General features: G+C 46.5%; 2 protein-coding genes and 1 pseudogene across 4 annotated transcripts; 2 read left to right on the forward strand and 1 right to left on the reverse strand.

Moving 5' to 3' along the window:
* The first annotated feature begins 2,596 nt into the window (after positions 1-2,596).
* LOC105707916 (all-trans-retinol 13,14-reductase-like) lies at positions 2,597-3,589 on the forward strand. The gene is made up of 3 exons (XM_064377799.1): positions 2,597-2,685; positions 2,897-3,056; positions 3,299-3,589. Exons 1-3 carry the CDS (start codon positions 2,644-2,646, stop codon positions 3,436-3,438), a joined length of 342 nt encoding a protein of 113 aa, XP_064233869.1. The 5' UTR covers positions 2,597-2,643; the 3' UTR covers positions 3,439-3,589.
* A 2,533-nt stretch (positions 3,590-6,122) lies between these two features.
* Positions 6,123-6,293, reverse strand: LOC135275632 (U2 spliceosomal RNA; annotated as a pseudogene).
* A 6,767-nt stretch (positions 6,294-13,060) lies between these two features.
* On the forward strand, positions 13,061-20,089 carry TGOLN2 (trans-golgi network protein 2). 3 transcript variants are annotated; one of them, XM_012438985.3, is made up of 4 exons: positions 13,061-13,160; positions 13,396-14,468; positions 16,257-16,340; positions 18,027-20,089. In XM_012438985.3, exons 1-4 carry the CDS (start codon positions 13,115-13,117, stop codon positions 18,165-18,167), a joined length of 1,344 nt encoding a protein of 447 aa, XP_012294408.1. In that variant the 5' UTR covers positions 13,061-13,114; the 3' UTR covers positions 18,168-20,089. The 3 variants fall into 3 exon arrangements, with proteins under 3 accessions (XP_012294408.1, XP_012294406.1, XP_012294407.1); XM_012438983.3 differs by having other exon boundaries at positions 18,058-20,089; XM_012438984.3 differs by having other exon boundaries at positions 18,091-20,089.
* The last annotated feature ends 637 nt before the right edge of the window (positions 20,090-20,726 follow it).

Here is a 20,726-nt window from a genome sequence, read left to right on the forward strand (position 1 = left end):
CTGCCCCAAATAAAAAAAGTATACAATTCAGGCTGGGCGCAGTGGCTCATGCCTGTAATCCTAGCACTTTCGGAGGCCAAGGCAGGTAGATCACCTTAGGTTAGGAGTTTGAGACCAGCCTGGCCAATATGGTGAAATGCTGTCTCTACTAAAAATATAAAAATTAGCCAGGCGTGGTAGTGTGTGCCTGTAATCCCAGCTACTCGGGAGGCTGAGGCAGGAGAATTGCTTGAACCCAGGAGGCAGAGGTTGCAGTGAGCCGAGATGGCGCCACTGCACTCCAGCCTGGGCAACAGAGCAAAACTTCATCAAAAAAAAAAAAAAAATTGGACAATTCATTGGCTGTATGTTCAGAGTTGTGCACCTATCACCATAGTCAATTTTAGAACATTTTCGTCAGCCCCAAAGGAAATCCCATATCCTTTGAAAATCATTCCACATTTTGCTGCTCTCCCCCAGCCCTAGGCAACCACTAATCTACTGTCTCTGAACTTGTCTATTCTAGACATTCAAGACATTTCATATACAGTCAAGCATCACTTAGCAACTGAGACAATGTTCTCAGAAACGCATCATTGGGCAATTTCATTGTATGAATTTCATAGAGTGTGGCTACACAGACCTAGATGGTATACACACCTAGGCTGTATGGTATAGCCTATTGCTACTAGGCTACAAGCCTGCACAGCATGCTACTGTACTGAATCCTGCAGGCGATTGTGACACAGTGGTGTTTGTGTATCTAAACACAGAAAAGGTGGCTGGGCGCAGTGGCTCATGCCTGTAATCCCAGCACTTTGGGAGGCCAAGGCAGGCAGATCACCTCAGGTGGGGAGTTCGAGACCAGCCTGATCAACATGGTGAAACCCTGTCTCTATCAAAAATACAAAATCAGCCAGGCATGGTGGCGCGTGCCTGTAATCCCAGCTACTCAGGAGGCTGAGGCATGAGAATCGCTTGAACCCAGGAGGCGGAGGTTGCAGTGAGCAGAGAGCATGCCACTGCACTCCAGGCTGGGTGACAGAGTAAAACTCTGTCTCAAAAAGAAAGAAAGAAAGAAAGAAAAGTTGTAGTAAAATCTGATGTAAAAGATAAAAGATGGCACAGCAGTATAGGGCCTTTCCCAGGCATGCAGCATGCAGGACTGGGAGCGGGTCTGAGTGCATCAGTGATTGGGGAGAGACCATGACGCTGTACACTTAGGCAACACTAATTTTATAAAGAAATATTTTTCGGCAGGGCGTGGTGGCTCACGCCTATAATCCCAGCACTTTGGGAGGCTGAGGCGGGTGGATCACGAGGTCAAGAGATCGAGACCATCCTGGTCAACATGGTGAAACCCCGTCTCTACTAAAAATACAAAAAAAATTAGCTGGGCATGGTGACGCATGCCTGTAGTCCCAGCTACTCGGGAGGCTGAGGCAGGAGAATTGCTTGAATCCAGGAGGCGGAGGTTGCGGTGAGCTGAGATCGCGCCATTGCACTCCAGCCTGGGTAACAAGAGCGAAACTCCGACTCAAAAAAATAAAAAATAAAATAAATTTAAAAAAAATTTTCTGGCCAGGCACAACGGCTCACGCCTGTAATCCTAGCACTTGGGAGGCCAAGGTGGGCAGATCACAAGTCTAGGAGTTCAAGACCAGCCTGCCCAATATAGTGAAACCCTGTCTCTACAAAAAGAAAAGAAAAAAAAGAGAAAAGAAATCTTTTTCTTTCCGGCCGGGCGCAGTGACTCGCATCTGTAATCCCACTACTTTGGGAGGCCAAGGCAGGCAGATCACGGGGTCAGGAAATCAAGACCATCCTGGCCAACATGGTGAAATCCTGTCTCTATTTTAAAAAATACACCCACCTACATATTTTTCTTTCCTCAAGAATAAATTAAACTTGGTTTAATTTAACTTTTCTCTTTATAAACTTAAACACTTTTTGACTCTTGTAATAACACCTAGCTTAAAACACAAATACATTGTACAGCTGCACAAAAATATTTTCTTTATATCCTTATTCTGGGAGCAGGGAGTGGCCATCTCTGCCCTTAGTCCAGACAGGCATCAACCACTCCCCTTGGCAGGTGTGAAGCAGCAGCTGGGGCTGGTGCGGCCCGGCTTGAGCATGATCTCTGTCTTCATCTGCCTGCGAGGGACCAAGAAGGACTTGGGTCTGCCGTCCACCAACTACTATGTTTACTATGACACGGAGATGGACCAGGCGTAAGGCGCACACGCACGTGTGTGTGTGTGTTTGTATGTGTGTGCATGTGTGCACTCGCGTGTGTGCCAGGTGCCTCCCTGCTTGACTCAGAGACTGAGCATAGGATATGGAATGGGAGAAGTGGGCAATTTCCAATTGGCGCCTGCAAGTTTGTGATCCCAAGGCTGTGGGTCAGCTTCACCCATTTGGGGAGTCCCTAGGGATAAGCAGTCCTTGCGGTGGTGCTGCTGGTCCCGGTGGAGCCTGGCATTGGGGTGAGGGGGGTGGAAGGAGGGGCTGGGCAGCAGTAATACTGGCCCTGATCCCCAGACCGCTCCACCATGATCGTGCTCATACCCAGCGCCTACGAGTGGTTTGAGGAGTGGCAAGCGGAGCTGAAAGCGGGGCAGTGACTATGAGACCTTCAAAAGCTCATTCGTGGAAGCCTCTATGTCAGTGGTCATGAAACTGTTCCCACAGCTGGAGGGGAAGGTAGGGGGTCAAGTATTTGGGGTGGTGACCGACCTCATGGTGCCATTTCTGCCCTTTCCTTGAGACAGGGGAATCAGGCCCCAAGATATCTGAGCCCCAGGGAAGGACCGGCACCCACCCCTGCAGTCAGTGCATGGGAGAGAGCAGAAGAGGGAGGGGAGCCAGGATCTCACGTTCCCGCCCACCCTTTGGCTGCCCTCTGTGCCCTCAGGTGGAAGGTGTGACTGCAGGATCTCCACTCACCAACCAGTTCTATCTGGCTGCTCCCCGAGGTGCCTGCTACGGGGCTGACCATGACCTGGGCCGCCTGCACCCTCGTGTGATGGCCTCCTTGAGGGCCCAGAGCCCCATCCCCAACCTCTACCTGACAGGTACTCACTGCCCTATGTTGTCAGGACCTGAGACCCTGAGCCTCTGTTGCCCGACGTCCTCTGTTTCTGTCCTCAGGCCCTGCTGTCCCCTGCAGCCTCCCATCCCCTGAGCAGGGCTGCCTGGGCAGGCTGTGGCACTGGTCCTGATGGGGTGCCCCCATGCGGAGGGAGGAGCACCAGGGCCCCACCCTCGCCTAGGCCTGCCTGGGTGCACACTCAGGGCCTCTGCTCTTGCCTCCTAGGCCAGGATATCTTCACCTGTGGGCTGGTCGGGGCTCTGCAAGGTGCCCTGCTGTGCAGCAGCGCCATCCTGAAGCGGAATTTGTACTCAGACCTTAAGCATCTTGGCTCTAGGATCCAGGAACAGAAGAAGAAGAATTAGTTCCATCAGGGAGTAGGGTCAGAGGAATTTGCCCAATGGCTGGGGCATCTCCCTTGACTTACCCACAGTGTCTGTCTGCATTAAATCCTTGCACACACAAATCACTCTAATTTGGTTCTGATTCCTCAGAAGAGGCCTAGTTTAAATCACAGTTCTGGCCGGGCGCGGTGGCTCAAGCCTGTAATCCCAGCACTTTGGGAGGCCGAGGCGGGTGGATCACGAGGTCAAGAGATCGAGACCATCCTGGTCAACATGGTGAAACCCCGTCTCTACTAATACAAAAAATTAGCTGGGCATGGTGGTGCATGCCTATAATCCCAGCTACTCAGGAGGCTGAGGCAGGAGAATTGCCTGAACCCAGGAGGCGGAGGTTGCGGTGAGCCGAGATCGCGCCTTTGCACTCCAGCCTGGGTAACAAGAGCGAAACTCCGCCTCAAAAAAAAAAAAAAAAAAAAAAAAAAAAAATCACAGTTCTGAATCTGGGGCAATGAAACCACTGCTTCCAGCTGGGGCAGGTGACAATCTGTATGCATTTTGTAACATGCTGCCCCTACTAATAGGCTATTGACCTGGATCGGGTGATGCCTCATGATGAGCAGTGCTCTGAATCCCTCACCCATGCCTCCTAACTCAGTGATCTAAGACAATGTTCCGTGGATCAGGTGAACTGAACCCCTGGCAGCGCTGTCAGCTCAAGCCGGTGGGTTCAGTTCTGTCCTGAGGCTTCTGCTCTCATTCACTTAGTGCTGTGCTGCAGAGTTCTACACTGTCAAGGAAAAGGGAGACTCATGAGGCTTAACTCAAAACCTGGGCATGGTTTTGGTTGCCGTTCCATAGGTTCAGAGAGCTCTAGACCCCTTTTGTGCTGGGTCCAGTGCTCTTCAGAGGACAGGAAATGCCTGTGTCTGGCCCAGTGTAGTTCTGGAGCTTAGGGTAACAACAAGATCCATTAGTAGTGTGCATGTCAGAAGACCACATCCAATTCATATGGAAGTCCTGGGTCTGTCTTCCTTATGATCAGGGTGGCATCTGGTTCTTGATGTGGCAGCATCAAGACACCTTCAGAGAGCTCAGGACCTGAGCCCCAGTCAAGCCTAATCCTCCAAATACATAGGGAAGGGTGATGTCAGGAGTCAGGGTATCAACTGGTAAGATGAATACTTTGCTGGGCTGAAGCTGGCTTCAGGGCATTCCAGGCAAGGGCACAACAGGGGACAGCTCTGGGAGGTGGGTAAGGAAGGGAAGTCACATCAGAAAGAGGAAAGCCACAGAACATGTGTAAAGTCCAGAAATGGCATTTGTAGTTAATTAGCACATGTGAGGGTTAGACAGCTGAATGAAACCTTAAGATTTGGAAAAAAGACTTTTCATTTATGTCTTTGGTATCAAACACACCAAAGGTCTTATTGTAGTTTGTGTTAATGTAACATTAATACATTTATTGATTCCATTTCTTTAACATTTGAAATTTATTTTGGTTTCTGTTCAACAATACTATATTGCAATGGCATTTGCAAAAGCTCAGTGAAACACTATACATTGAAAAACACCAAAATAAGCCTTAAAAAAATAAAATTAAGTAATTACAAAGTTACAAAAAGTGGCCATCTACTGATTGGGCAAACAAAAAAGGAGAACAATTTCAACACTCAGTCATTTATTGCACATGGAATCTGATGAATTAAAGGAATACGAATCAGAGTGTGGGGGCTGGCATATTGGCAGTTTGATGTACCATACAGCTCAGGGCTGGGTGCGTTGGCTCACACCTGTAATCCCAGCACTGTGGGAGGCCAAGGCGGGTGGATTGCTTGAGCTCAGGAGTTCAAGACCAGCCTGAGCAACATGGCAAAACCCTGTTTCTATAAAATAATCTTCACCCCCCCAAAAAAAATTAGCTGGGCATGGTGGTGTACCCCTGTAGTCTCAGCTATTCATGAAGCTGAGGTGGGAGGATCACTTGAGCCCAGGAGGTAGAGGTTGCAGTGAGCCAAGATTGTGACACTGGACTCCAGCCTGAGCAACAGAGTGAGACCCCATCTCAAAAAAAAAAAAAAAAAAAAATCATATAGCTCAGGCCCAAATGCTTTACAGAGGAGTTTCTAAATTGGCAGATTTGGCCAAGTACAATGGCTCATGTCTGTAATCCCAGCATTTTGAGAGGCTGAGGTGGGAGGATTGTTTGAACCCGAGTTTGAGGCCTCATTGAGCTATGATCATGCCACTGCACTCCAGCCAGGGTGACAGAACAAGACCCTCTCTCTCTCAAAAATAAAATAAAATAAAAATAAATAAATAAATGGGAGATTTAGTAAATTCACATCTGACCTGTAGAACCACCTGAGTTGAGAGTTACCCTTGGCTCTGGATGTACCATTTAATTAAAGCTGAAAATCTCTCCCCAGGATTCCTACTGGAGCAAGTCACGCCAAGCCCAGACTTCCTAGCAAGAGTTTTCACAGCGTTCTAGCTCTCCAGACCTGCAGCATTCTGCATCAGGTTACCCCGTACAATCAAGGATAAGAGAAGACACCAGCATCACCAGGAGGGGAATTCCAGAGGTTTAGAATTCTGTCAGCACATGTGTCACTGGAAGCCATCATGGGGGGGAATATGCCAGAGCTTATGTAACTAGCTGTCAGGTCTTCCCCTGCTGCCTCAGCCTCTCTGCATAGACTTGTCTTAGACGTTGCCTGAGTCCAGAAGTGGACTCCTTTTTTTAAAAAAATTTTTCTTCTTTTTCCCTGCTCCAAAAATCCATTTAATATATTGTCCACGGATAGAGGACGTATCAGATATTAAACCGATAAGAACAGATACTACACTTGATCATAGCCAAGAGGCTGAGAAGCGATCAGAAGTGGACTCTTTAGCAATTCTACTCAGGAATCTGCAGCAGGAAAACAGGTTCCTCTATTAACTCCATGACTGAAGCACAGATTCATCTCATAGAAATCACCCGTCAACCAAAAGCTGGGTACAGGATCATGCCTGTATTCCTAGCACTTTGGGAGGCCCAGGCAGGCGGATCACCTGAGGTCAGGAGTTCAAGACTAGCTTGGCCAACATGAAAACCTGTCTCTACTAAAAGTACAAAAATTAGCTGGGTGTGGTGGCGGGTGCCTGTAATCCCAGCTACTCAGGAGACTGAGGCAGGAGAATCACTTGAACCAGGGAGGCGGAGGTGGCAGTGAGCTGAAATAGCACCACTGCACTCCAGCCTGGGCAACAAAAGCCAGACTCCATTTCAAAAAAAAAAAAATTGCTGGGCACAGGGAGGGAGGCCCTTAGCTGACTACAGGAGGTGGCTCTTGTGGTTCCACATGCTCCTCACACACCACCCCTAGCTTCAGCGATGCCTCAGCCAGCTCATCTTCATCTACACAATCTCTAGGAAACATGCTTCAAATATTCTGTCTTTGACAAGACAACCATGCAGAAAATAAGCTTTCCTTTACTGTACAGTATTTTCTTCAGTGCAATTTCTAAAGGCAAACTTGAATTCAATTGTGCTCTTTCTGTACAAGAAAGGAAACTTCTCAGAGGCTCAAAAGATGAGCTCTGTGGACTCCATGACAAAATGTACACACCCACTGCCAACCCTCTTAGTTTCTAAAACCAACCTTTCTTCTTGCTCTCCTTTTTAAGAGCAAAACCCAACATGTATACGGTCATAGCAAGCAGTAGCCAGGAAAAGTGGGAGACCCCAGTCATATCCAGAGGGCATGAAGAAAGAAAACGTCTCCTCTGCCAAAGGCAAAATGGAGTTTGTGAATCAGGCATGGTGACTCACGCCTGCAATCCCAGCATTTTGGGAGGCCAAGGCGGCTGATCATCTGAGGTCAGAGTTTGAAGTCAGCTTGGCTAACACAGTGAAAGCCTGTCTCTACTAAAAATACAAAAATTAGCTGGGCATTGTGGTGGGCACCTGTAATCTCAGCTGCTTGGGAGGCTGGGGCAGGAGAATTGCTTGAACCCAGGAAGGGGAGGTTGCAGTGAGCCAAGAACACACCATGGCTCTGCAGCCTAGGCGCCAGAGCAAGACTCTGTCTCAAAAACACAAAAAGAAAACTGCAGACCAAAACCAAGACCCTCCTTCATGTTTTCTTGCATAAAGCATGAGCCTACCCTATTTCAAAAGTTCCTACTAAGTATGATTGTGTGAAAGAGCATATTGTTTTGGCCAAGTACGGTGGCTCATGCCTGTAATCTCAGCACTTCGGGAGGCTGAGGTGGGCAGATCATCAGGTTAGAAGATGAGATCATCCTGGCTAACATGGTGAAATCCCAACTCTACTAAAAATACAAAAAATTAGCCAGGCATGGTGGTGCACACCTGTAGTCCCAGCTGTCTGGGAGGCTGAGGCAGGAGAGTTGCTTGAACCCCAGGAGGCGGAAGTTGCAGTGAGCCGAGATTGAGCCACTGCACTCCAGACTGGGCGACAGAGCAAAATTCCATCTCAAAAAAAAAAGAACAAAAAGAAAGATCACACTGTTTCAAATCATATTTATTTTAAAAATCTGTGATGGGATAGTGGCCTCACTGCCAGGAAATCCAAGTTCTGTTTTATGCTGTTTTATACAACCAAGTGGAAGTTGATTCACTTTGTCTCAATTCTGATTATATCTTTCCCCTACTTAAAACTCTAGCGACATCATTATTGTTACCATAAAATATAAAACCTGGGCATGGCCCACGAGTTCTGCATGATTTGGACTCCTTTCCTCTATTGTCTAGTAATTTGGACACCAGGTCAGGCTTAATAATTTACAGTTCCCCTCAGCAGGCACACACCCCCTTGATAAGCCAATATCTTTAAATGTTAGTTAAACATTCATTTATGGGAGGTACAAAGAATTTTCTTTTCTTTTTTTCTTTCTTTCTTTTTTTTTTAAGAGAGTCTCGCTCTGTCACCTAAGCTGGAGTGCAGTGGTGCAGTCTCAACTCACTGCAATCTCTGCCTCCCAAGTTCAAGTGATTCTCCTGCCTCAGACTCCTGAGTAGCTGAGATTACAGGCATGCACCACCATGCCCAGCTAATTTTTTTTTGTATTTTTAGTAGAGATGGGGTTTCACCATGTTGGTCATGCTGGTCTCGAACTCCTGACCTCAAATGATCCGCCTGCCTTGGCCTCCCAAAGTGCTGGAATTACAGGCTTTAGCCACCACACCTATCCACCAGGATTTTCTTTCTCTTCTCTTCTCTTCTCTTCTCTTCTCTTCTCTTCTCTCCTTCCTCCCTTCCTTCCTTTCTTTCTTTCTTCTTTCCTCTCTCTCTCTCCTCTCCCCTTCTCTCTCTCTCTTTCCATTGTTTGGGACACAATCTTACTCTGTTGCCTAGGCTGCAGTGCAGTGACCTGATCACACCTCACTGCAGCCTCCACCTACGACACTCAAGCAATTCTCCCATCTCAGTACTCCTGGGACTATAGGTGCACACCACCATGCTCAGCTAATTTTTAAAATTATTTGTAGAGACGAAGTTTCACTATGTTGCCCAGGCGGGTCTTGAACTCCTGGCCTCAAACAATCAGCTGGCCTCCCAACCAAAGTGCTGGGATTACAGTGGCGTGAGCCACTGCACCTGGCCAGAGTTTTCTTTTAGAAAAAATTAATTTACCCGTTCATTTCCTTTAGCCAAAGTGGAGTCAATGTTCTGAAATAATCTGGTAAAAGATTTCTCACTTCCTGTGATTCTTATTCTCTCTTCAATAGAGTGTATGTGTGAGAGACATTTTCTTACAACAGAGAAACATATTGAGAAGCATATTAATTGTTTTTTAAATTAAAAAATATCCAGCCTGGGAGACAGAATGAGACCCTGTCTCAAAAAAATAAAAATAAAGCACTTGTGCCGGGCGCGGTGGCTCATGCCTGTAATCCCAGCACTTTGGGAGGCCGAGGCGGGTGGATCATAAGGTCAAGAGATCAAGACCATCATGGTCAACATGGTGAAACCCCGTCTCTACTAAAAATACAAAAAATTAGCTGGGCATGGTGGCGTGTGCCTGTAATCCCAGCTACTCAGGAGGCTGAGGCAGGAGAATTGCCTGAACCCAGAAGGTGGAGGTTGCAGTGAGCCGAGATTGCGCCATTGCACTCCAGCCTGGGTAACAAGCGCGAAACTCCGTCTCAAAAAAAATAAAAAATAAAAAATAAAAATAAAGAACTTGTTCCTGAAAACTATATGCTACATACTATTCCTTGTAATTCTGAAGAATTCTAATTGATTAGAACTGCATATTATGTAAGCCAAATATTGCACTCAGTAGACTACAGAGGAGTTACTTCCCTTGGCAGCTGTAGTTCTTTCTGGCAGGAGTGGTACTAGTTTACATTTCAAGCAAAGTTAACTGGCACATGGCCGGGTGCAGTGGCTCACACCTGTAATCCCAGCACTTTGGGAGGCCAAGGTGGGTGGATCACTTGAGGTCAGGAGTTTGAGACCAGCCTGGCCAACATGGTGAAACCCCGTCCCTACTGAAAATACAAAAATTATCCAGGCATGGTGGTGGATGCCTGTAATCTCAGCTACTTGGAAGGCTGAGGCAGGAGAATCATTTGAACCCGGGAGGCAGAGGCTACAGTGAGCTGAGATCATGCCACTGAACTCCAGCCTGGGCAACAGAGGGAGACTCTGTCTCAACAACAACAAAAAACCCCACAAAGTTAACTGGTATATTTTCTGTTGTACTTTCTGTGCTTAGTAGATTCATGTTCTCGACAATTCTCAGATCATTTGCTCCTTAAGCTGGCTCTGTTCCAGCCTCATTCCTGCCATTCTCCTTGTTCTCTATTATCTGGCAATTGTAGTCTTTAGACTTACACAAAATACTAGGTTCCTACCTCTCTGCAGGCCATTGTATTAGGTTGGTGCAAAACTAAATGCTGTTTTTGTCACATGGCAAAACTGCAATTGCTTTTGCATCAACCTAATACATGCTATACACTCAGCCATGAAAGCCCATCTTCCTCTTCCCTTCATCTTCACCTGGGACATAGCTACAACCTTTGGTCCTCAGCTTACAGGTCCCTTCCTCAACTGATCTCATAGTTTCCGCACTTTTCTTTCTGGCAGTTCTTGGAATGTGCATGCACGCACACACATTTGTGTAGATATTTAATATTTATGTAACCCACTAGATTACATGCTCCATGAAGTTAATACCTACTTTAAAAATTTGATATAACATAGTTGTACATATTTATGGGGTACATGTGGCATTTTTATACAGGTATACAATATGTAATGACCAAATCAGGGTAACTGGGATATCCATCACCTCAAACATTTATGTATTCTTTGTGTTGGGAACATTACAATTCTTCTGTTTTGAAATATACAATGTTATTGTTAACTATAATTTTCCTACTGTAGTATTGACTCCAGAGCTTACTCTTCTTACGTATCTGTATTTTTGTACCCACTAACCAACTTCTCTTTATTGTCCCTCTCCTCTCTTCCCTTCTCAGCCTCTGGTAACCACCATTGTACTCTCTACTTCTATGAGATCCACCAGTCTCAACTACTTGCAAGGCTGAGGTGGGAGATCACTTGGGCCCAGGAAACGGAGACTGCAGTGAGCTGAGATTGTGCCACTGCACTCAAGCCTAGGTGATAGAGCAAGATCCTGTCTCGATAAAAAAAAAAAGAAAAGAAAAGAGATGGGGTCTTGCCATGTTGCCCAGGCTGGTCTGGAACTTCTGGGCTCAGGTGATCCTCCTGTCTCAGTCTCCCAAAGTACTGAGATTACATAAGTAGATATCTGTTCCATATACTTTATTTCCTTTCTTTTGGATATATATCCAGCAGTGGGAATACTGGATCATATGGCAGTTCTATTTTTAGTTTTTTGAGAAACTCTATGTGCTGTTTTCTTTTATTTTTTTATAGAGACAGGGTCTTGCTATGTTGCCCAGGCTGATCTCGAACTCCTGGGCTCAAGCCATCCGCTTGCCTCAGCCTCCCAAGGTGCTGGGACTACAGGTGTGAGCGTCTATGCTCTGCGAATACTGTAGTCCATAATGGCTACACTAATCTTCATTCCCACCAACAGGATATGAGCATTCCCTTTTCTTCTCATCCTTGTCAGTATTTCGTTGTTTTTTTTTTAATTTTGATAACAGCCATTCTAACTAGGGCTGAGATCATCTCTTATTGTGGTTTGGATTTGCATTTCCCTGATAATTAGTGATAATGAGCATTTTAAAATATACCTGTTGGCCATTTGTATATCATCTTTTGAGATATATCTATTCAGCAGGTCTTTGGCTCATTTATTTCTTTTTCTTTTTTTTGAGATGGGGTCTCACTCTGTTGCATAGGTTGGAGTACCTTGGTAAGATCTTGGCTCTCTCACTGCAACCTCTGCCTCCCAGGTTCAATCAATTCTCTCATCCTCAGCCTTCTGAGTAGCTGGGATCACATGCACAAGCCACCATGCCCGGCTAATTTTTTGTTTTTGTATTTCTGGTAGACATGGGGTTTCATCATGTTGCCCCGGCTGGTGCCCATTTTTTAATCAGATTTTTTTTCCTTGAGTTTTTTATGTATAGTTTCTCCCATTGTGTAGGTGGTTTCTTCACTTTGTTTCCTTTGCTGTGCAGAAGCTTTTTAACTTGATGTAATCCCATTTAAGACCTATCATTTCTTAAATCATTGTCTTCAAAGCACCTAGCCTTGCAAACGTTCAGAAAGTGATTTCAAGCATTTAATGTATAAACATAACAGTAACTGTAAACTGTGGGATATAAAACTATTTACCTGATTATCCCAATATGGGGAGAAAATAAATATGTATAGAAAAAAAGACAAATATACTAAGAAGAGAAAGTACTTTTTTTTTTTTAACAAAACTAGATGGAAACATAATAAACTAATGTAAGGGGTAACCTATGGAAGAGTAGGAAGGAAGACTTTTCTAAAGTCTATTTACTTTAAAATCTGGTTTTGATTTCTGAAACATTATATTATCTAATCAAAACATTAAATGTTTACAGGGCAGACAATACACTAAAACATTAATAGTGATTATCCCAGAAGGGTGGGAGTCAGATTTTGTTTTCTGCTTCTCTAAATTTACAATCGGAAAAAAGGACACTTTTTGGAAAAGATGTCTGGCGACCTCGGAGGACTCCGTCTCCGTGGAGCCGGGAAGGAGGAGGGCCGGGATGCGAAGGCAACGCTTTATAGGTAATCGAACGGATTTGTTCCCACATGGGAGCGACCAGAGTACAGCATGTTTGTGTACTGCGAGGAGGGAACCACGAAAAAGGCAGAGCTTAGAAACGCAAGCACTGGCTGGTGGTGGCCAAGAGGCGCCTGGCGCCAGCGACCTCACTCCCGCGGCCAGTGGGCGAGGCGAGGGAGCTCCTGCTCCGCCTGTAAGGTCTAGGAAGTACGAGGCGGAGAGGACGAAAAACGGAGGGCCAGTCTGTTGTGACTGTGGTGAAGAGAAAGCAGGGAGTAGAGGCTCGCTCTCCACTGTGGAACCATAAGCGAAGCAACGGAATGCGAACACAGACAACAGCAGCAGCTGCTGCCCCCAGTCCCCGCCCCTTGACCCGGCGGAAGCGGGAGACGGAGAGGCGCGCGCAGCAGGGGCGGGGCTGGAGCGGGACCCCACCCGCGGATCTCGCGGGAGCGTTAGAGGACGGAAGCGCTATCTGAGCAGGATGCGGTTCGTGGTTGCGTTGGTCCTCCTGAGCATCTCAGCGGCGGGTAAGACCCTCCACCCCGCATCCCACTCTTGCCCCCAGCCACCCATTCTCACACGGGGTGGTCACCATCTAGGCTCGCTTCCTTCTTCCCTGCCCGACCCACCTCTCCGCTCGCCATCGGCTCCCGCCCCACCCCACAATCCCCATTCGTCCACTGCCCCCGATCTCTTCCAGCTCTGAGGAGTTACTTGTTCCGGCCTGCCCTTCTCCGGTGCCAATTTGTTTTTCTATTTCAGGAGCCGCTCCGCTCCCAGACTCCGAAACTCCCAAGAAAGAAGAAGCTGGAGTTCGGCCTTCTACAGGAAGCGACTCCAACAACCCCACGTCGAGCCAGCTGCCTGTAGGCTCTACCAAGTCGGATACGGAGCCGCAGACTCCAAAAGACAGCTCTAGCAAGTCGAGTTCGGGGGCGCAGACCCGAAAAGACAGCCCCAGCAGGTCAGGTGCGGACACGCAGACCGCAGAACACGGCCCTCGCCAGTTGGGTGCGGACACGCAGACCCCAGAAAACGGCACCAGCCAGTCGGGTGCGGACGGGCAGACCCCAGAAAACGGCACCAGCCAGTCGGGTGCGGACGCGCAGACCCCTAAACACGTCACCAGCCAGTCGGGTGCGGACGCGCAGACCCCTAAACACGGCCCCAGCCAGTCGGGTGCGGACGGGTACACTACAAAACACGGTCCCAGCAAGTCGGGTGCGGAGGCGCAGACCCCAGAACACGGCTCCACCAAGTCGCGTGCGGACTCACAGGCCCCAAAAGACGGCTCTAGCAAGTCGGGTGCCGAGGACCAGACCTCAGAACACGGCAAGTCGGGTGTGGAGGAGCAGACCCCAAAAGACGACTCTAGCAAGTTGGTTCCAGAGCAGCCTTCCGGGAAAGACCACGCCAAGCCCATCTCCAACCCCTCTGACAAGGAACTCCCCAAGGCTAACACAAATCAGCTAACTGACAACAGGAAGCTTTCTCCGCATGCTTTCAAAACCGAATCTGGGGAGGACACTGACCTCATTTCCCCCCCTCAGGAGGAAGAAGGTAAGCCGTCAGAGCCTACTGAGGATGTGGAGCCCAAAGAGGCTGAAGATGATGATACAGGACCTGAGGAGGGCTCACCGCCCAAAGAAGAAAAAGAAAAGGTGTCCGGTTCTGCCTCCAGTGAGAACCGTGATGGGACACTTTTGGAGAAGGATGACCATTATAAGGACAGCTCTGAAAGTGCCAGCGCGGAGAGCAGCCACTTCTTTGCATATCTGGTGACTGCAGCCATTCTTGTGGCTGTCCTCTATATCGCTTATCACAACAAGCGGAAGGTAAGTCGAGAGTGGCCTTCAGGAGGGGAGTGGGATTTCCTGCACTCTGGAAGCTTGGGTGTGGGTGGGTATCCCGTCACTTATCTGCCCGTGAGCAATGGGGATTTTAAGACGAACTTCAGTTTTCCTCAGGCCCCGCTAGGCCTCTGTACTCTTGTTTGGTGAATCATGTTTTCAGCTTGTCACCTGTCCTCTGAGTGTCCTCTGCTACTGCATTAGGAGCCAAGTTAGGACATTATTAGGATGTGGCATCTCCTCCCGTAACTTTGAATTTAGGCCCTTCACAGCCTCAGGGGACCTGAGTACTGGACAGTGAGAGCACGTACCTTCCATCCTGTTTCCATTCTTGAGGCTGTGCGTCATTGCTAGCTTCCTTTCCCTGCATTCTGTCTTCCATCAGCAGTGGCACAAAGAATGGTTTCTATTACTGGGTCTTTGATACCAACAGCAAAGAGCCCAGGGATTTTTCTGCAATCAATAATAATTAGGAGAAAGGCCAGAAATTGCACAGACATGTACACCTTTTACTTTTTCAGCAGGGTTTGGTCTGTTTCTTAGCGGCCACTCTAATGACAAAATGATTGGATTTCTTATTGAGCCCCCAAAATTTAGAAGATAGTTTCTGTAACCTGCTTAAAGTTGGAGAGTCCATTTAATGCTGGCCATAAGGTCTGTGGCTATAAAGAATAGAGGGGAAGACCTGTAGTAAAAATGGACATTCCTGGCCAGGTGCAGTGGCTCATGCTTGTAATCCCAGCACTTTGGGAGGCCGAGGTGGGAGAATTGCTTACGCCCAGGAGTTTGAGACCAGCCTGGCCAACATAGCAAGAACTCATCTCTACACATAGTAAAAAATTTAGCCAGATGTAGTGGTGCACATCTGTCGTCCCAGCTGGGAGTATGGCTTGACTGTGGGAGGTCGAGGCTTGAGTGGGCCATGATCATGCCATTGCACTCCAGCCTGAGTGACACCTTGTCTCAAAAAAAAAAAAAATGCATTTCTTATTCTACCTCCAAGTGTTCATTATGCAGGGTAACCTTGGGCATGAAATGAGAGTGATAAAGAGTATAGCTGTTGATGTAGCAGCGTGGGGTGAAAGAGTACCTTTGTAGATAGGAAATTCTGATTATGATTTATTTATTTTTTTTTTATTTTTTTTATTTTTTGAGACGGAGTTTCACTCTTGTTACCCAGGCTGGAGTGCAATGGCATGATCTCGGCTCACCGCAACCTCCGCCTCCTGGGTTCAAGCAATTCTCCTGCCTCAGCCTCCCGAGTAGCTGGGACTACAGGCGCACGCCACCATGCCCAGCTAATTTTTGTATTTTTAGTAGAGACAGGGTTTCACCTTGTTGACCAGGATGGTCTTGATCTCTTGACCTTGTGATCCACCTGCCTCAGCCTTCCAAAGTGCTGGGATTATAGGCGTGAGCCACCGCGCCCAGCCATTTTTTTTTAAAGGAATGTCCTATCCTAGATCTCTCTGGGAAGGAGTTGATAAATCTTTGACTATGTACCTTTGAGTAAATCATACAGACTCCCTCCACATGCTAGAGCTCAGACAGCTTTCTATTTGTTATTTCCTATTAAGCAATACAAAGGATTCTGATGTAATTAGGTTCTTTCTTAAAATTGCTACAGTTTAAATAGACCTCTGTGAATGTACTGGTCTTTCTACAGTCAAGGTCATTAACAAATATACTACCAGGTGACCGCCTCTGATTTCAGAGGCTGAACTATGTCATTACAGAACCACCTGTTAATCATTTTCTTTTTCCTGTCCTCAGATCATTGCTTTTGTCCTGGAAGGAAAAAGATCTAAAGTCACCCGGCGGCCAAAGGCCAGTGACTACCAACGTTTGGATCAGAAGGTAAGGAAGGAGGACCAGGTCCATGGGAGGGATAGGAAACCTCAGATGGACCCAGTAGTGGTCTTGCATTTGCCATGGCAGCAATGGCCAATTCTGGGGGTGCTGTTGCTGTTGCATTCATCCTTTTTAGACCACAAACTAGAAATATCTATATACACATATCTATGACATTAGAGCTAGAAGAGACCTTCACATACTCTACAGCTGCTCCCTCCCGTGACTAATGAAGAAATAAACCCACCCAGAAACGCTTTTTTTTTTTTTTAACTGCAAGTTAGTGGCAAAATCAGGACCTGATAGCAACTCCCTAGTCTCTCAGTCCTGAGCTTTCTGTATTCTACCAGAGCTCCATAAACTTTTAACAGGCATTTGAATCACCTTGGGAATTTTGATCTCGGCTCACTGCAACCTCCACCTTCCAGGTTCTAGCAATTCTCCTGCCTCAGCCTCCCAAGTAGCTGGGATTACAGGCACCACCACCATGCCCAGCTAATTTGGTATTTTTAGTAGAGACAGGGTTTCTCCATCTTGGTCAGGCTGGTCTCGAACTCCCAACCTCAAGTGATCCGCCTGCCTCAGCCTCCCAAAGTGCTTGGATTACAGGTGTGAGCCACCACACCCAGCCTATTTCTACATTCTTAAGTTTCCCAGGTGAAGCCAAATGCCATTGGATCCACACTTTATGTGGTAAAGCGCTAGACTACGGTCCCTGGAAACAGACAAGCCCAGAAGCACATAGGCCTCCAACTCCCACATCAGCCTGGCTTAAGCACCATGGGCTGGAGTTCCTGAGTACCACCAATCCATTACTCTGCCAGGGAGATAAGCCCTCCTTCCACCCCATGGCACCAGAGCTGAACAAGGCAAAGACAACCTGTCTAAGCAGGAAGACTGCTTTCACTGCATTGTTACCAGCATGCACCCTTCCTTTTGCCTTTAACATAACAACAGGGAGGACATTGGCAAAGAACCATTGGTGGCCCAACTGTGAATTGTTCCCAGACTACCTACAGGAAACACAATTCTCTTATACAATTCATTATTAGCTACAGAATGAGCCACTGAGCTCAGAACATCTTTGCTAACTAGTCCAGTAGGCCAGCTTCACAATTTAGCTCTGGTCTACTAGCTTTTCAGATAATTGGCTTTAAGGATTTCCCCCTTTTTTGATTTTTAAAAAAATAAACGTGGCTGGGCACAGTGGTTCATGGCTGTAATCTGAAAACTTTGGGAGTCCGAGGTGGGTGGATCACCTGAGGTCAGGAGTTGGAGACCAGCCTGGCCAACATGGTGAAATCCCATCTCTACTACAAATAGAAAAATTAGCTGGATATGGTAATGCACACTTGTAATCCCAGCTACTACACAGGAGGCCACGGTAGGAGAATCTCTTGAACTTGGGAGGCTGAGGTTTCAGTGAGTCAAGATCACACCACTGCACTCTAGTCTGGGTGACAGAGCACGACTCTGTCTCAAAAACAAAACAAAACAAAACAAAACAAAATAAAAAAACATGTGTAAGTAATTCACAACACTATAGAAGAGTATGAAGCTGCAGAAGCCAGGATTCCTGTCTCTCCATCAAGTGTATATCTTTCTAGTGTATGTTTGATCTCAAACTTACTTTAAAAATCATTTTGTGTGCTATTATTTTAATTAATTGCTGTTTCTGTGGTGGTGGGTCAGTATATCTTAATTCTGAATGTTTTCCCTGCAGCTCCTAAAAGATCTTTTTTTTTCCCCCCCGAAGTCTTAACAGTATGGTATATTCCTCTGGAAAAAGATGAACGTCACCAATGGATTGTGCTGCTCTCGTTTCAGCTTTGATTTTTTGTCCTTGAGAACTTTGTCCTCCCTGCTGATTTGTTTCTAAATCAAAAGAAATGAAGAAAAAAGTACTGTGACCTAAGAGACACCCTCCTCTGGGGTTTGGTGGCAAGTCTGGGCTGACAGAGGTAGGGGGTTGCTTTGGGGTTTGCACCTGCACTTTGGTGACATTGTTCTCCTGTGTTCCCTTTATTTGTGCTGGTGGCTTCCATCCGTTCCTCCTCTGAGTGTGAGTGGAGGGGCATGTGGAAACACAGCTGTGACCAAAGGGAGATCCCAGCCTAGGCAGGTTGAACTGCTAGCCGCCCTCCCTGGGGCCTGGGCTCTGTAGGAAAGCTGGCCCTTGACTGTGGCATTATACTTTCCACTGTTTCTGCAGACCTAGGGGAAAACTGCAGGTAGACGCGCTTTTCTACTAAGGCCTCTTTCTTTGGGGGGATGTGCCTACAAAAGACATAGAAGATGGGGAAATGCCAATAAGCAAAGGGCTACTTTGAACACCTAATTCTCTTCAAAGACTTCAGCAGTGAACGGAAACAGCAGGTTAAAAAAAGTGATTTTTTGTGTGTGCAAGTCTAACTTGTCTAGCATGAGTTCTTCTTGGCTTTCTGATTATTTTATGTAGCTTGAGACAAATTGAATCAACTTCTACTTGGTTGTACAAAGCATAAAACAGAACTTGGGCTTCCTGGCAGTGAGACCACTGTCCCATCACAGATTTTTAAAATAAAAATGATTTGAAATAGTGTGATCTTTCACACAATCATACTCAGTAGGAACTTTTTGAAATAGGGCAAGTTCATGTTTCATGTGAGAAAACGTGAAGGAAGGTTTTGGTTTTGGTCTGCAGTTTTTCCAAAGGGCTTTTATGAGATACATTTTCCACATTTCCCAAAACTCCATTTTACCTTTGTTGCCTAAAACAGACAAAATAGACTTACTTTATTAATAGAAACTAACTCTTTGCCCATTTTACTTCAGTGTATTTAATGGTCCTTTCCTCTAAGATGCCAAGGGTAATTGTTAAAAATTCTCCTTCCATGCCATGTCAGGAGTTAATACAATTTAAGAAATTCTGTGGGTTCCCCTGGGATAAGTGAGGGTAGTGTCTTGGACCACGCTATTGTTTGAAGGTTTATCTCTTCTGGTCATGCTCTACCACATTGTAGAGAGCCTAAAGAGAGTTGTTTCAGAACTGATCTCAGGGAAATACAAATAACTTGGGAGGTGAGAAAAATAAGATTAATTCTGTGCTGTCAAGGCAGTCGGAAGAGAGGACCATGCTTCTTATATTATCTTCCACCTTGCGTAAAACAGCCCATGGCTTTGAGTTGGCATTTTCATTCTTGACAGGTAGCCTACTTTATGGAGGTAAGGAATGAACACCTATCCTTCTTGGATCATTCTCTGTACTGATGTGTCAGTCTTATCTTGCACCAACCTGAAGAATCTTTAAGGCTCCTCTAGCATCCCCTAAGACCACCCTCTCCCTGCCTGCCTCCCTTTTCCCTGCCTTTCCCCTCCTCATGTTTTCTGGTTGTGCCCAGCTATACCAGCTCCTTTCCTTCCACCTTCATGGGCACCCAGATTTTTCTGTTCCCATCTATACTATTTGTTATTCATCCTGCAGCTTAACTTCTCCAGTAAGTTGCTTCCCTGAAGTTGCCATTCATTTCTCTTCATGACTTTTACCAACTCACTTTGGTCTCTGTCTGTCAACTATGCTTTTCTAAAGGTTAACAGTTATCAGATCACCAAATCCATGGCTTTTTTTCAAAACTTAATCCTGTCCTTGATAGAACTGGACACTATTGACCATCCAGATGGAAATTCCCTTCTTGATGTCTCTGACAAATGGTCCTTTGCCTTATCTTGTGCTGGTGGGGAAGAGGCCCTCAAAGCCAGGCCTCTCTGTACCTTTGACTGTCTGCTCGGCCATTCACCTTCATCCTCAGAGTGAGTGATTCCCAAGTCTTTGTCTTGGCTTAGTTCCTAAAGAACCCAGTCCTGCTGGTGTTGAATAGTTCAGCTTGGTTGTCACTGAATGGAATTTTTCTCTTCTACCCATCAGCCTGCCCCTCCCGACTGTCCACTATCTTCAGTCACCTGAATTCCTAACTGCAGACTTTTGCCCTTTTTCTCTCTCATCACCAAAGTCTTACCCATTTTTCTTTAAAAAAGATCCTTAGCTATAATCTTTCCATTTTCCTTGCTTCTCTTATTGCACATCCCCAACTCATTTTGCTTCTCTCTTGAATTTTGTTTTTTCAGATCCACATTAATTGGGTTTCCTATCCAGCTTCTTAGAAAGAAGCTCAATCTTGGAAAGACTGATCTTTCCAAAATATTTGCCCTGGTCTGAAGCTTTGGTCTCAAATTCTCAAGGCTTAGAGAATCCAGTTACAGACCATTTGGGGTTCAGGATGCTGTAGACTGACACGCTCCTTTCTCTGCATCCCAACCTGGCCAAAGCCCCTCCTGTGGGGTGCCCTCCACTTCCTGGCTTCCCATGGTTCTTTGCTGAGGTTTCTCTTACTTCTCTTCTTTCTCCTGCCTTCC

Source organism: Aotus nancymaae, unplaced genomic scaffold, assembly GCF_030222135.1.
Source record: "Aotus nancymaae isolate 86718 unplaced genomic scaffold, 86718_ANA_hifiasm-v0.15.2.pri h1tg000017l, whole genome shotgun sequence".
NCBI classification, from domain to species: domain Eukaryota; kingdom Metazoa; phylum Chordata; class Mammalia; order Primates; family Aotidae; genus Aotus; species Aotus nancymaae.